The sequence below is a fragment of the Medicago sativa genome, chromosome 3 (assembly GCF_051527215.1).
Source record: "Medicago sativa cultivar Bolivia chromosome 3, Bolivia_mono, whole genome shotgun sequence".
Taxonomy (NCBI): Eukaryota; Viridiplantae; Streptophyta; class Magnoliopsida; order Fabales; family Fabaceae; genus Medicago; species Medicago sativa.
Genome location: NC_140751.1, coordinates 34,471,909 through 34,487,477, shown reverse-complemented (window position 1 = coordinate 34,487,477; position 15,569 = coordinate 34,471,909). Strand labels below are relative to the sequence as shown.

The window sequence follows — 15,569 nt, the reverse complement described above, 5'->3', positions numbered from 1 at the left end:
AGCAACCCTAAACGAAAAACAACAGAACCCAAAACAAACACCTACATGGAAACAATCTAACGAGTTAAGGTACTGGCACGAAACGATACTGCAACTAAAAGAAATTGTGTGCAAAAGTTCAAAACACCTAGAAGATTGGTGAGTGAATCCGACCATCAACATAGAAGCATATCGACGACAACACTTTATTTTAACAGGACTTTTGACCCGTACGAAGCACGGGTCTATTAAAAAACATATATAAGAGTTTAACAAAGATACAATGTTGAGACTTAAACCATTCTAATATGCCTTTCCTGGGCATTCGAAAACAAAATGTATGAAATTTTATATGATTAGCATTTCAAAAGAAAACTTTTTAAATTGATATAATACATTCAATCAAACTTATATCAAACTAATTTTGATGTTAATAATTCAAAATTAAAATATTCAGTAATTAGAATTTTATTAATAATATCCAAACTCAAAATCATAATGAGAATACTCTAACAAACTCATATGAATTGATTTCTCTTAATTTGGTTATATTTAATATAAGAGTACTACATAGCAACAAACAACCTTTTGTCATCGACGCTAGTTCCCTACATTCCATAACTGCTATTTTTTTTTCCTTCTAGCAAATCTATTTCATGATTAGCTTCTCTATTATTTTTTTAAAACGGAACACTACTACAGAAATGACATTTCACATCAGTGGAAATCGACTTTTCACATCGGGTCCCAACCGATGTAACTAAAGGTGATGTTGTATGTCCGTAACATTTCCCATCGGGTACAGAGCCGTTGTGATAAGTCGTTATCCACATCAGCTTGTAATCCAACTGATGTGAAATTGCCTTTTTCCAAATATGAACATGCATTTCACAACGGCAGATTTTTCATCCCCGAAGTGAAATCTGCATATTTCACATCAGATATTATTAACACCGATGTGAAATCCGTTTTTATTTTAAAAAAATATTTTTTAATTCTTGATACTTCATTTTCTTGATGCGATAAAAGTCATATAACAAAATAATATAAATTCAATGAAAAATCCAATAATTTTAACGAGTACATTAATTATAAGGACATATGATCTAACTCTAAACTAAAAACAAGAAAATTCTCTTATATACACACTCATAATGCAAGCTCCTAATGAGTTTTTGTTCAATAAAAAAAACTCCTAATGAGTTTTTGTTCAACAAAAAAAACTCCTACTGAGTAAAAAAGAATATAATTTACGATTCAAGTGATCTAATACAAAGAGAAGGTGAAGAGAAGAGAAAACCCAATCAAGGCTCCAATGCAGATCCAATACCAATAATCTTTTGTATACAAAGCCTCTGGCTTTGAAATGCATGAGTATCAAACTCCAAAGTAACTAAGCAATTCAACTTACCAATAAATGCATTCCTTTTTTTCCGCTCTACATAAATTAGTTACTTTCAGTCTTAGTTCATTATTTCTCTGGAACACATCCTACATAACTTCAATCTGCAACATAATGTCAATTGTATCAGTTTCATATATAGTTATCTTGAAATAACTACAGTTCCACTATGTGCAACAAGCATAAACAGACATTTAAATTTCAACACATTTAAGTTTCAATAGTGGCAATTTGCAAGGACAAAATTATCTCATAGAGCTTCTCTAGTAAGTCACATATACATAAAGTAAGCTCCTTTATCAAACTCTAAAGTCATCATGTAACTATATTATTTACATAACTCCCTCTATGTTCGGCAACTCAAAATTTCATCAAAATAATTTAGAGAGTTGGTATCTAAGCCAAACCCAAATCCAAATTTACGTACCAGAAGTTAGAGTGTTGGTATCAAAGCAAAATCCAAATTTAAGTTCTTCAAATGCCTTTCATCATTCTTATTGCCTCAAGTAAAACAAATCTTTAGCACTAATATCAATTTAAGTTATCACTTTCAAAATAGCATCAACATTGCGATAAATATCAAGAACTTAGGAAGAATTTATGTGTATTGCACTTTGAGTTGTGTTAACATTTGCCAAAACCTAGCAGACAACAATGATGTATGTGCACTTACAAAAGAAGAATTAAATTCTTTTGTTTAACTCAAATTTTGCAGCTTAAAATAGAATATACAGCATCACCTTCAAAAGGGTGGAAGAAATACATGCTCTGTATTTTAAAAACCTTTTCAAAACAAAAGCATTATTACTAGATCCAGCTAGAACAATTTTATGGTCAACTCTGTATAGTGAAATTCAATTCAAACCAACACAAGCAACAAAAACTGAAATTGCATAGCAATAAATAAATTTCACAAACGAAGAACCGAAGTAGTACCTATTCTTCGCTCATGAACTCTCGAATTCAAGAGTAGTTAAAGCAATGGCGCCAGAGATGATATCAAGTGAACCGTAGTCTGCAAATGCATAAATCAGCTTTCACAAATGCCATTATAATTGCCATTATAAAGCAAGAGAGGAAAAAAAATATTGTTTTAGATATTTGTCTGAGTTGTCCGACACGGCTCGTATGAGTGTTATATAGGTGTCGAACACCAATCGTAGGAGTGTTGAAGTAAAGCAAAAATCAAAATTATTTAGGACATCGGTTTAACGCGTGTTGTACGGATGTCATAGGAGTGTCGGACACCGCGACATGCCTAGTCGTAGAGGTGTCCGTGCTTTATAGTCAAATAGTCACCACATTACAAAGGACTTAATCTAACTATAGCAAAATCCTTCAAAATGAGTTGTGATCCATGTCACTAAGCTACTGTTGACGAAGAATAAAAAGAAAGGAATTACAAAAGAGATATGATAAATGAAAATGCTTGTAAAATTGAACAAAAAAATACTTAAATGATGAATCTATGATTCTATAATTTCAGTAAACAAAGTTTAAAATAAGTGCTAGAAGTTTTCATTAGCTATCAATGTAAAACAAATCAAATACCACAACCATGATCTCATACAAAACCCACTGCAATTTCATATTAGGGAATTTTTAGGTAAATAATTTAAATAAACCTTATATAAAATATAAGTTGAAGTCATATACGACATGTGAAAATCAAATACTTAATTAGCCAATAAAAAATTATAAAATAGGTAGTACAAATGAAAAACTTAAGTAGCCAATAAGAAGTCTCTAAGAAACGGAAAAAAAAAATTTAGGACACTTATTTGAGTTGTTCGACACTTGTCACACTAGTGTCAAGCAGGCCAGTTTCGGACATCGATTCAAGGAGTGGCATAAAAAATAAAAAAATAAAAATATTAGACACTTGTATGAGGTTTCCAACACGCGAACAAATGTCGGACACCGCGACACGCCTATTCTTAGAGGTGTCCATGGTTTATAGACTGTTATGAATAAAGTCAATGATTCCATAATCACCTGTTTACAGCTGAAATCAGCTGGTTGCAAGTCCTACATTTGCTCCATAAACAACATGATACATGCCATTCTTCTCAAGCCACTTCTGCAAAAGTTAAACATATACATGAGTTCCTATGCCTATAGTAATATTTATATATTATCTATAACCAACTGAAGACAATTTCTTGAAAGCATAGCTATTATACAAAGGCAATCTACAAGTTAAGAGAAGTGTCCATCACAAAATTCAGCTTTTAAGTAAGTACACGTAATTTTTTAATAACACAGTGAAGATTGGTCTACCTGAAAATGATCGAAGTTTGCCTTAGGATGTTTTTGGCAAGCCAATTTAGACAATGATGCCGCGAAGTTTTCAGTCTCTTTTGGATCAATATCAATGCTCATGAGCTTCTCAAGGCACAAAAAATACATTCTGTCTCGGCAATATGTCATGAACTGAAATGAAATTCTATTGAAACCAATCATAACAAAGTCCTATAAATTACATAAATAAATACACAGTTTGAAATCCATATGCATCACACATAAGGCAACTAATTTTAAAGTGTCGAACAAGCTCAAATCCAAATGTATAATTATAGCCACTTGATTATACTAATTTATCTAACAATTCTAACTAAATTCATTAATTATATTAACAAAAAATGTATATAATGATCGTGACTTGTAAACTAACCCATGCAAAGGTTCAAGATGACTTTTGTATCATGACATGAGATGAGCCAGCATTACTATGTCATATAGAGTTATAACCACATCTTAAGCATATGACTCTACTTATAAGTTCTAACCACATTATTTGAATGGTTAGAGTAAACAAACTCTGTTTGTCCAAACTAGTTACAATTAAAGGGGTAATTTTTGAAGTCAAATCATCAAACTCAATTTGAAATGTTGGCTTTCTACTTAAATCTTTCAAGTACCAATTTCATACTAACATAAGTTTTTATAATATGGTGAGGCAGCTTTAGCTACTCTCTTGTTTAAAAAAAAAAATACCAACATAAATTGTGGAATTTGATATCTTTTCATCTCCTAAACAAATCAAAATTTTGTAAATTTTCATCAACAGAGACACTAAGCACAAAACGCATATATACTACTTCTGAATTCATAAAAGCAGTTACCTGTGAACGGCGGCGAGAATGATGATAAGAATGATTGAGAGCAGTTACTTGTGAACACCTAGTGTGATAAATTACCAAAGAATCAACTCACCATTATGTTTCAGCAACAGACTTAGCAAAAGTCAAAATCACTGAAAGTTATATGTAATCACCCCAGCCACATAATTAAGAAATGGTTGAGGTTGTATTCAAATATAAATTTAACCTAGAATTCATATGCAATCACAGTAAAGGGGAATTCAACGGAAATTAAAAAAAAAAATTGACCTAGAAATCAAATACAATTGAAGAACAAATTTAAAATTACAAATTGTTTTAGAAAATACCTGAGAGTAACACAGAAGAGATCAAAGATAGTGTTGATCATAGAGACAATGAAGATCGGTGAAAAAAACGATGTAGATCTGAAAAAGGAGGACGAAGTAGATCCAATTGATATTTTGATCCGAATGAGAACAACGATTGAGTGAGTGCTTGGGGTTGTTTTCCAGCTGACGGCGGCCGACCACTCAGAACGGCGAGGATGTTTTCCAGGTGCGAGGAGCTTTGGCTTGTTCAGAAATGTGCAGTGATTGAGAGAGAAAGAGAAGAAAAAAAAATGATAAGTTTTGTAGACCAAAGTGTATTTTGCCCTCAATTATATCTAGCCACAGATGTGAAACACGTAAGATGTGAAATTCTCCAATATTACGAATTTGCCACCGTGTTTATCTTTTCCCTCAGGCATCAGTTCCACTGATGTGAAAACTATTCAGCATTTGATATTCCCTTCAGGCATTCCTTCAGCTGATGTGAAAAGCCACCATGTGTATATTTCCCCTCATGTATTTCTCCACTGATGTGAAATCCCTGTTGTTAAATGTATAATTTTTAGTAGTGGAATAGCTTTTCTATTGATATGAACAAACATAATATGCCAACTACAAATTCAAGAATGCTATTATAGTTAACTTAATAGAGCAACAAACTCCATCCTATTTCAATACCTAGTCCTGCTATGATTGTTAGAAATCTCCTTGAATTGCATAAGCAAGTTACATAGCTATATCATGATTGTGTCTTGCAGCATATCATGGTCATGAACCTTTACTTTCGTCCCTACCATAATGACAACATAATAATTTGTGACAAAGAACCAATTATGCAAAATATATACACCCAACCATTTACGCAAAATATATACACCCAACCATTTATGCAAAATATATCTTTTGGTGGAATTTTATGTCCATACTCTAACATTAGTGAATATCGACTGTGACATGGCAATATAGACATTTTAGGCAATTTAAGTGTGACATATAATCATAAATATGCATGTATATCTTTATTCAATTTATCAATTAAAGATAAGGAAAATGCTTTTCTCTAGAAAAACTGCATCAAGAATTTTTCAAGACACAGCTGACAAGTTTTAATTGCATGATTTATTTGTTCACTTCCTATTTTTCAGCCACACCTCCTTGAATTGTGGCAAATAGTGCATTGTGATTGGCTGCTCTTTATTCTTGATGTTATTTTTCTAGAGATATAGCATTGCTCTAAAGATAAACATAAGTAAACATATCAACCGCCAAAGAAAATAATTTAATACTGATACTTTTTCAACATCAAAAGAAGTCAAATACACAACCAGCAAAAACTAAACCAAAATGTTGAGCATGATGTCAAGACAAGCAATATGTCAAGTAAGATGTCAAGACACATGACAACACATATAACAAATAACAACTTTATTATAAAGATCCCTTCAAAAAAAAAATTAATGCTAAAGACAGAAAGTAAAAGACATAAGTTATTTGTTAACCCAGTTCGGTGCAACGTCACCTACCTCTGAGGGCTACCTAGTCAGGAAGGAAATTCACTATAATAGTATTAGTTTGAAGCCGGCACAGAAACCTCCGGTCTACTAGCTTCGCACCTAATCACTACCCGTGTAATTTCTATCTAAGACACACAATATATGACACCCCTTTCACTTCCCATCAATCACTCACTAGTGATAATCAACGATTATAAATGAAATGGAGACACACTCCGTGAAAAACATAATCCACTCTTTCTTAAAAGCTTATGAGTGACTCAAAGCTTACAACTCAACTAACAGTCCAGCTCTAGCATCAACGTGATACAAGATTGGCTCACAAACATTAAGGACAGACTAAAACCCTAAATGACACTTTTGTAAATGACGACTTCAATAAACAATTAGGTCTTGAGTCTTCCTTTATATAGCCTAAATGCATAATGGGCTTGATGCATAAAACGGGCTAAACACATAGCTGATCCACACAGTCTTCAACACAATATTCTGAAACAAATATTTTGTTTTCTCAAATGTTACAACATCTTATTTAAGAAACACGACAAACTTAAACCACCTATCACTGCTTCTAGACAATACGCTTCTTGGTAAACACTTCACGTGAATCATATCTTCAAAGAATCTTCAGAGATCTCACGTAAAAAATAAAACATCCAAGAAAGCCAAACAAGGTACATTATGATGTCGTACCAACATGTCAATACATCTTGTCCGGCATCTTGCTAGAACACTTGTTTTAATAAAATACAACCAACTATAGTCTACAAACCTAACACCAAGGGTCAAAGAGAATGATTTTATTAGGTTTACTCTCCAGAATCGCTTGTTTCCTTAATCACTAACTAGTTACCTCCTAGGTTCAGCAGATTTTACTCAGTATTAGTAATGTCACCTCATAAGTACTTACTACTAGGGTCAACTCGGTTTCGGTATCTTTCGCTAGTTACTAACTAATTACTTCCTAGACAAATAGATATTAATATAGGAGCAATAAATATCAAGATATAAGAAGCAAGATATTAAATAATTCATAATAAAACTAAATAGCGAACATAAAATAAATAAAGTCAAACGACATTATATTAAATAAATATCTAACAAAATTAAATAGAGGTTCATCTTAGAACTCTTACCTAAAAAGAATTATTAGTTACACATGGTAACTAAAAACAAATTACTAAAGATAAAAACATACCCTAAAAAATCAAGGAGAAAATAGAAACTCCTCTGAATGTCTAGAATTGCCTTCCTCTTGAACTGCCAAAGTTCTGAACGAGAAATTCTGAATGAGGAATGCTAGTCTTTATAGTGAGATTTTCTAACTGGGTTTTGGCTAAAAATGTGAGCTTTACCTATAAGAAAGCATAAAATAACGTCTGCGCCCCTCGCATTTTATGTGCTCGAGGCGCATGAGCAAAGGTCTAGGCGGATAAGTGTGCACCTAAAGCCATGCTCTAGGTGCATGGAAAGTTTTTTCCACGCTCTAGGCGTATGGTGTGCCTTCTTGGGCCCTGTTTCCCTGATTTTCCGTCGTTTTAAGTCTTCGTCTTCAATTAACTTGCTTCGGAACTTGGGAATAAAATTCCTCCCATTGTAAATTCTTCTGGGGCCTCTTGAATCTTCATTATTGGTCTTCCCAAAGTCTTCACAAATCTTCGAATGTTCTTGATTTGCCGATTTGCATGATTACGTTGTGAATTACTTCAAAAACCTCCTAAAATTGCTATGTTTCGGGAAAACTAGAATTACAAACTCAAATATAGAAAACATTACAAAAGTCCCAAAATCATAGGCAATCGTTCTTATACTCCTCCTTTTTGCTGCTAAAATCCTCTAAAATTGACTGAAAAACATGCTAAGAATAACATAAGATGACATGTCATCACAACCCCATACTTAAATTGTAATTTGTCCTAAGTAAGGACGGAAAAACATATTTTATTCTTTGCATTTTTTCAGGAAAAACATACCTTTCTGGAACTTGTGCTTAGGACATCATTCATCACATTTATAGCAGAGCGGCAACTAACTTACCACGTTACATTCAAGCGCGTCCGGCTAGGCGAAAGTAACCTATATATTCTCAACCATATCCTTTTCCATGATACATGTACATATCTTCTAAAGCCAGTAGGGCTGGTCAAGGCATTTTCCCACTTCAGTTGTCATGTGATTGTACCTTGCTATAAATTTGAAACAATTCTAAACAGACAGTCAAAATCAGATTATTTACACACTAGAGGACTTTAAGGGTTATAACTTGGCTTATGTTAACGATGGATGTATTTAGGAAAGTAGGCTAACAAAAGAACTTGAAGTTAGTTCACTATGAAGGTGAGAAAAACACAAGAAGGGGGGGTTGAATTGTGTTAGCTTTTTCTTCGTTTTCTACTAGGCTGAAACTACTGATCAGAAGCAGATAGAATTCCACTTCTGAAGTAATGTTCAGAATCTAAATGCAGCGGATAAAACAAAGAGAGATAGAAGAAAGACACAAAGCAATTATACAGGTTCCTTCCACACACCGGAAGTAGTCCTGTCCCCCTTGCCCTTCCAAGAAGAGTTCACCAAAATGTAATGTCTGATTAAAATTGCTCACTGCTACACTTAGCAAGATACTTCAAATTACTCAAGCACAATTGCAAGAGATTTCCTATGCTCCTGAACTCAATCAAGAGACTTCTATGCTCAAGCACAACTGCAAGATACTTCTATTCAAACAGAATTACAAAGAAAAATGTTTGAGGTTGAACACTTGATATACAATCAGTGGTGTTCACAATACAAATCAGATACAGACTCTTAAAACTCTAGAATTTCCAAGTTATGAAAGTTGTTAAGAAATTCTAAGTGAACTATTGATGCAGAACAATTTTGACAGAGTTTTGGCACTTGTAAATTGTTGTTGAGTCCTTGCCATTCTCTAAGTTTTCACTCTTTTATATAGAGGTGTGAAAGAGACGTTATGAAATTGCCAACACATCAAAATAGAGTCGTTTGAAGCTTTGATCAATCACCAATGATCTTTTCCCTGATATGGTTATTGTCCTATGAAGGATCAATTTCAAATCCATTCCAAGTCTAAAGGAACATCGTTGTAGGCATAACTGTTATTCTTGTCCTCCCTTGTTTTTCCTTCCAAAGTAGGATCAATTAGAATTTTCTCTGTTTCTTCCAACTTGGTTGCATTCCTGTCATAGACATGCGCCCTAACCCAGAATTGTCTGTCCAAAGTCTTGTATGTTGGGCCATTCAACATTTTGAAGTACTCCATCAAACCTTGCGCTTCATAATAACTTCTGATATCACACCCATGATGTGCCAGAGAGATGAATTCTACAGGATTCTCCGTCGAATCCTAAGATCCCATTCTTCCAGGGACATAGTCCTTCCTTTATTCTCATATGTTGGAGCTTCTTGCATGCTTGATGACGTTTCTGGAACTGAACTAGAGGAAGCCATTGATGTTGAAAGATGTTTTTAGGGTTTTTGGTTGAGGAAGATAAACTTGCTTCGCAGAGAATAGAGTGAAAGGGGAAAGTGTAGGTTGTGAAGTGAGTTGTGTGTGTTTTTGTCTAAGTGTTTTGAGTAAAAACGATTACAATTCAGTAGGGGACAAACAAACACAGCATTAATGACATAGGGGGCGCGAGATAGTGTATTCAAAGCTAAAAATCATCATTGCCCTCTTACGTTATACACCAGTACACAAATGCTACGTTAGAGTTTTTCAGAGTAACTGCCAAGTTAGTAGGACAGGTGTTACTAAAAAGTAACTTCCAAAGTTTCCACTAACTCTGCTATTCAGGAGCACAAAATCCAGCTTCTGGGGTTCAGATGCTGATGTCATCTTCAGAAGCACATTTTCCTTAGAACCTCAATAAAGAGCTTCTGATGGACTATAGCTTCTGAACGACTTCGGGACCTAAATTCCTACTCATGAGCAAGCAAATTCTAATCAGACACAAAATGCATGTTCAAATTTTTCTTTGTAAAATCAAATCTTTCCACAGTTAAAGGTTTAGTAAATATATCAGCTCATTGATGCTCAGTATCAATGAATTTTATATCTAAGATTCCCTTTTGAACATAGTCTCTAATAAAGTGGTGTTTCATTTCAATATGCTTGGCTCTTGAATGTAGAATTGGATTTTTTGACAAACAAATAGCAGCAGTTTTATCACAATAAATGGGAATATTGTTAGCATTAATCTGATAGTCTTCTAACTGGTGTTTCATCCAAAGTAGTTGTGTACAACAACTTGCAGCTGAGATGTATTCTGCTTCTGCTGTAGACATAGCAATAGTTGCTTGTCTTTTGCTAGCCCAAGATATCAGATTATCACCTAGAAATTGGCAGTTGCCGCTGGTTGACTTTCTTTCAATCCTGTCACCAGCATAGTCAACATCACAAAATCCAACCAACTGATAATCTAGGGATTTCCTATAAAGGAGTCGAAGATTAGTTGTTCCTTTCAAATACCTGAAGATTCTCTTGACAGTAGTTAAATAAGATTCTCTAGGATCTGATTGGAATCTTGCACGCAAGCATACACTGAATGAAATATCCGGCCTAGATGCAGTGATGTATAACAAAGAACCAATCATACCTCTATACAGCTTCTGGTCTACCTTTGTTCCAATATCTTCTTTGCTTAAGGTGCAGGTTGGATGCATTGGAGTGTTGATCACTTTACAATCTTCCAGCTTGAACTTCTTCAGAAGCTCTTTAGTATACTTTGTTTGATGAACATATACTCCATCTTTACTTTGATTGATTTGAATTCCAAGGAAGAACTTCATCTCTCCCACCATACTGATTTCAAATTCATCGTACATTAACTTACACTACTAAAAAAAAGTCATTTTCAAACGGAATTTCAGACGGATTTGGGACGGAATTTACGGAAACTTCCCACGGATTTCGGACGAAAATCCGTTTTCGGACGGAATTCGGACGGATAGGGCGCTGTCCGAAACAACCGCGTCGCAAATCGTATTTTCGTCCCAAATTCCGTCCGAAATATATTTCAGACGGATTTCGAACGGTTTTCACACAAACACGTTGGACTAAACTTCAAACGGATTTGGGACGGAATTTAATTAAATTTCCTACAGATTTCGGACGGATTTAATTTAAATTTTCCAACGAATTTCGGACGGATTTAATTTGCTTTACAAAATTTCCATGCTTTTCGGACGTGGTTATAATTTTTTTATTTTACAGAATTGCCACAATTTATATTCAATAATACATACTAAATCAAATAAAAATAAATAGTAACTCGAGTAAACAAATGGCCATTGCCTGAAACAAAATTATATAAATTAGATTCATACAAGTGCTCAATGTTCTAACACAATAACATAACTAAATTGTTCATTAGTCAGTGCTCAACAATAAAAGTAACACAATCAATTGCACTAGCAGGGATAGGGGAAGTGATTTTGGTCTCAAACTATTACACATAATTGTTTTTCCCACCTCTAGCGTTTCAGTATTAAGTGTGTCAACACCAAGACAGGTTATATCAGATCCATCCTGCAACACCAGCAGCATGTTTCAGTTACCAAATGCATCGAAACATTAAAAACATTCATCAAATTTTTCTGAGATGTCAAAGCACTTTATGCCATCAATATTAGGATGTCAAAGCACATCAGAAACGCGTGCAGTTTTTCTACAGCTTTGTCCCTTGTAGTGTGTCACTTTGTAATGCAATGTGCCCCTTCCAGCAGGTATACAAGTTGCCTTTGCGATGTCTCTGCATAAAAAGCAGAAAGAGGCTAGATTTAAGAAAATAGTGATCTTTGCCATTCTCAAAATAGTAACAATATTAATAACCATGAATATGCAGAACCAAATTCAAAGCTTAGCATAAACAAACTCTCAATCAACAAATGTGCATTAAAAGTTCATTTGAAATGGATTTAGCTCTTCAAAAGTTGACAATTCATGTAATAGAGTAAAGTAATAACAGTTGTTGATGAGAAAATGAACGGCTGATATTCCAACACATCCAAAAAAAAAAAGTTTTGAACAGTTTTCAGCTAATGAAGCAGGGACTTGAACATACACTAGACACGACACAAATTAAAAAAATAACTCAACACTGCTAATATAAAAAAAACATAGGACACTAACACCACTACATATTTATTTTTATTTCGGCATACTTGTCTGCTAATATAAAAAAAAATATGTTTTGTATTGACTCCACTAGTTTAATTTCGTATTGCTATTTCAGTGTCAGGTGTCCGTAGTCTATTCCGTCCCCAAACTTCTTTCCTAAGCAACTTGATTGTCAAGAGAAAAATCATAAACATTGAAACGCATACATAAGCATTGTCTACATTAGGGGACTAATTGTAACCATCACAGTGACTATAGACAGAAAAGGAGCGTAGAATATAATACACCACAATACCAAGAAAATAAAATAAAAAGAAGTAATTTTCTTTATTTTAAACAATTACAAGTTAGACCATCTACTAAAGCATTCAAGAAAAAAGAAACAAACTAACTGTTGTTCACATACCACATAAGTCATTCACTTTCTTCTCCATATCTTTTATCTCCTTCACTTTTTTTATGCTTGTGGAATAAGGTCCCAAACCCTACATAAAGTAAAACAAAATCACGGATCCGAAAAAAGTTATCAAGCTAACAACTAAGAAACCTAGCAGTGAAAGTCATGGATCAACAAATGAGCAGGATGATAACAATAGGTAGAACGGTTCCAATAAAATACACACTTCCATATGAGGCAAGAGTTTCATGCAGACTTAATACCTATTCAAACACACGACACAAAAAAGATAGAAAACTTGTAAAAACAAATTCAATTTTTGTATATATATATATATATATATATATATATATATATATATATATATATATATATATATATATATAGAGAGAGAGAGAGAGAGAGAGAGAGAGAGAGAGAGAGAGAGAGAGAGAGAACAAACCATGAAGCCAACACAGGGATAACTTAGAACCAAAAGTGTGTAAGCAAAATTAGCAAACACCAGGGCATTTTTAACTGTTCGAGGCACGCCTTGCTGCCATCTGTAAATGACTGTTTGAAAAGAAAAACCGCAGCGCAAGTTAATTAACTGAAGAAAGAAATGCAAATAAGCCTAATTCAATATTTATACCTCTGGAACCAGCAATCATCAATGCTGACTGAACAAAGAATATAATGTATCCAGGATACAACCCCTGAAATAAAAATGTCAAAATGTTAATATGAATTTTTCTTTTCAACGGTACAAAATAGCAGCCTGGCAAAGTTGTTTCGTGGTAACAGATGAAGGTAACAGATGTGTATCAGAGATTGACCATCACTTATATGGAAGAGGCCTACCTTGCATAAGGCAGAGGTGTTTTCTAACACAAAATACCACTAACTTCTTAAATCCCTTCACAACACCATTGGAAAAAATTGCTCTAGTTTTCCCTATTTTGTGCCACAACTGTCAAGACGAAAGTTGGTCCGAAAACACAATACAACACCCCATCGCAAAAGCTTACAGGGCAGACCAAAACAGAAAAAAAAAAAACAGCAGCACAAAAACACTAATTGCACCTAGAAAGAACAACCACCTAGAAAAAAAACAGCAGCACAAACACACTAGATGCACCTAGAAACAGCAGCAGCAAATCAGCACCCCATACATAGCTGCTAAAGGCACCAAAACTAGCTAAAAAAAGAAAGAAAACTCAGCACTAAAACAACCACAACAGCAGCACTCTAACAACAAAGCCAAAAATCAACACCGGATAGCTATCTAAGTAAGCATTCCCGAGGGTTCCATATCTAACCATATGAGTTCCTTTACAAATTCTTCTTCATTTCTAAAATAATCGTTGTTAATGTCATAGTTAATGAATAAATAAAAGAATATTGCATTTTTACAAAAATGTCTTTATTAACTATAAGAAGGAATTGAAACAAGGTGGCACAAAACAAGGAAAACTAGAGCAATTTTTTCTAATGGTGTTGTGAAGAGATTTAAGAAGATACTGGTACTCTACACCAACTATTGCAAAGAAGGAAAACCAGAGAAAGATGGGAAAATAACAATACTCAAGAAACAAAAAATGAAATTTTATAAACTACAGTAACTAAAAGAGATTCTAATCCTTTTCAATTTTGACAACGAAATTAATCTTCAAATTAGTAAAAGTAAGTACCACAAATTACTATTCAATCACAATTATTTTCAACACCAAACGTGAATCCAAGTGTAGGTAGTTAAGCACACTAAAAACCTTAATAAGTAAAACAAAATAAACCCTAAAATTGAACCAAGAATCAGGTACAAGTTTATGGGAACATGCTTGATTTGTTGAAGAAAACACTGAGAAATTAAAAAAAAAAATACAGATAATCCACAGATCTGGAGAGAAGAGAAGAGAATCTTGGATACCTTGAAAGATTGATTGACCAGCTTGAGAAGTTTTTGGAAGAAATTGATTGAAGAGCAGCACAGGAGAAGTTGATTGAAGAGCAGCACACTGAGAAATTGATTTTGAAGTTGGTTTTAGGGTTATGAAAGAGGGAGATGAAATTTTAGGGTTATGAGAGAAGCACACGAGGGAAATTTTGTGAGATAAGCGGGAGATGAAATTTTCCCAATTAAAACCCTCAAAAATATTAGCCGTCCGAAATCCGTCTCAATATTTCACACGGTTTTGGGACGGAATTGTTTTTTTAAATAAATCCGTGCGAAATCCGTGGGAAAAAACCCTGTTTGAACATGTGCTAAAATTTTCACACAATTTTGGGACGGATTTGAGACAAAAATTCCGCTCCGTTAAAACCGTCCCAAATCCGTCCGAAAAATTCAGACAAATTCGAATCCGTCCGAAAATTCCGTCCGAAACCACTGTTTTTTTAGTAGTGTTAGAAAATTCCTTACAAAGAGATGCATTAGTAGAACCAAATATTATATCATCAACATATATTTGCACAACAAGAATGTATTTCCCAATAGTCCTTCTGAAGAGTGTTTTGTCAACCTGACCTCTTTTAAAATCATTTTTGATCAAGAAATTACTCATTCCATCATACCCAAGTCACTCGTTTTTTGTTACAAACTCTCCCTATAAAAGGAGAAGTTCGCCCCACTCATTCTTCACACCGAAAAGAATTTCATTGAGTTGTCAGGAATTCTTTTCTTCTCTTCTCCCTCCGACTTGTGTTAACAAGTTTCTTCTGCTTCTACTCCT

General features: G+C 34.0%; 2 protein-coding genes across 7 annotated transcripts; both read right to left on the bottom strand.

Annotated features, from left to right (window-relative positions):
- Nucleotides 1–1,008: 1,008 nt before the first annotated feature.
- On the bottom strand, nucleotides 1,009–5,351 carry LOC146937301 (proteinaceous RNase P 1, chloroplastic/mitochondrial-like). 6 transcript variants are annotated; one of them, XR_015030905.1, is made up of 6 exons: nucleotides 4,833–5,351; nucleotides 4,507–4,637; nucleotides 3,662–3,827; nucleotides 3,377–3,461; nucleotides 2,318–2,396; nucleotides 1,009–1,485 (listed from the first exon to the last, which is right to left on the bottom strand). XR_015030905.1 is itself a non-coding variant. In XM_085751705.1 (6 exons), exons 1-4 carry the CDS (start codon nucleotides 4,871–4,873, stop codon nucleotides 3,393–3,395), a joined length of 321 nt encoding a protein of 106 aa, XP_085607831.1. In that variant the 5' UTR covers nucleotides 4,874–5,345; the 3' UTR covers nucleotides 1,009–1,485; nucleotides 2,318–2,396; nucleotides 3,377–3,392. The 6 variants fall into 6 exon arrangements, 1 of the variants encoding a protein (XP_085607831.1); XR_015030906.1 differs by having other exon boundaries at nucleotides 3,662–3,791; nucleotides 4,507–4,564; nucleotides 4,833–5,348; XR_015030902.1 differs by having other exon boundaries at nucleotides 4,507–4,564; nucleotides 4,833–5,346.
- Nucleotides 5,352–11,626: 6,275 nt separating this feature from the next.
- On the bottom strand, nucleotides 11,627–15,238 carry LOC146937300 (lysophospholipid acyltransferase 1-like). Its single transcript, XM_085751699.1, has 5 exons — nucleotides 14,768–15,238; nucleotides 13,493–13,556; nucleotides 13,304–13,413; nucleotides 12,871–12,949; nucleotides 11,627–12,096 (listed from the first exon to the last, which is right to left on the bottom strand). The coding sequence occupies exons 2-5, from the start codon at nucleotides 13,509–13,511 to the stop codon at nucleotides 12,038–12,040; spliced, it is 267 nt and encodes an 88-aa protein (XP_085607825.1). The 5' UTR covers nucleotides 13,512–13,556; nucleotides 14,768–15,238; the 3' UTR covers nucleotides 11,627–12,037.
- Between the last annotated feature and the right edge of the window lie 331 nt (nucleotides 15,239–15,569).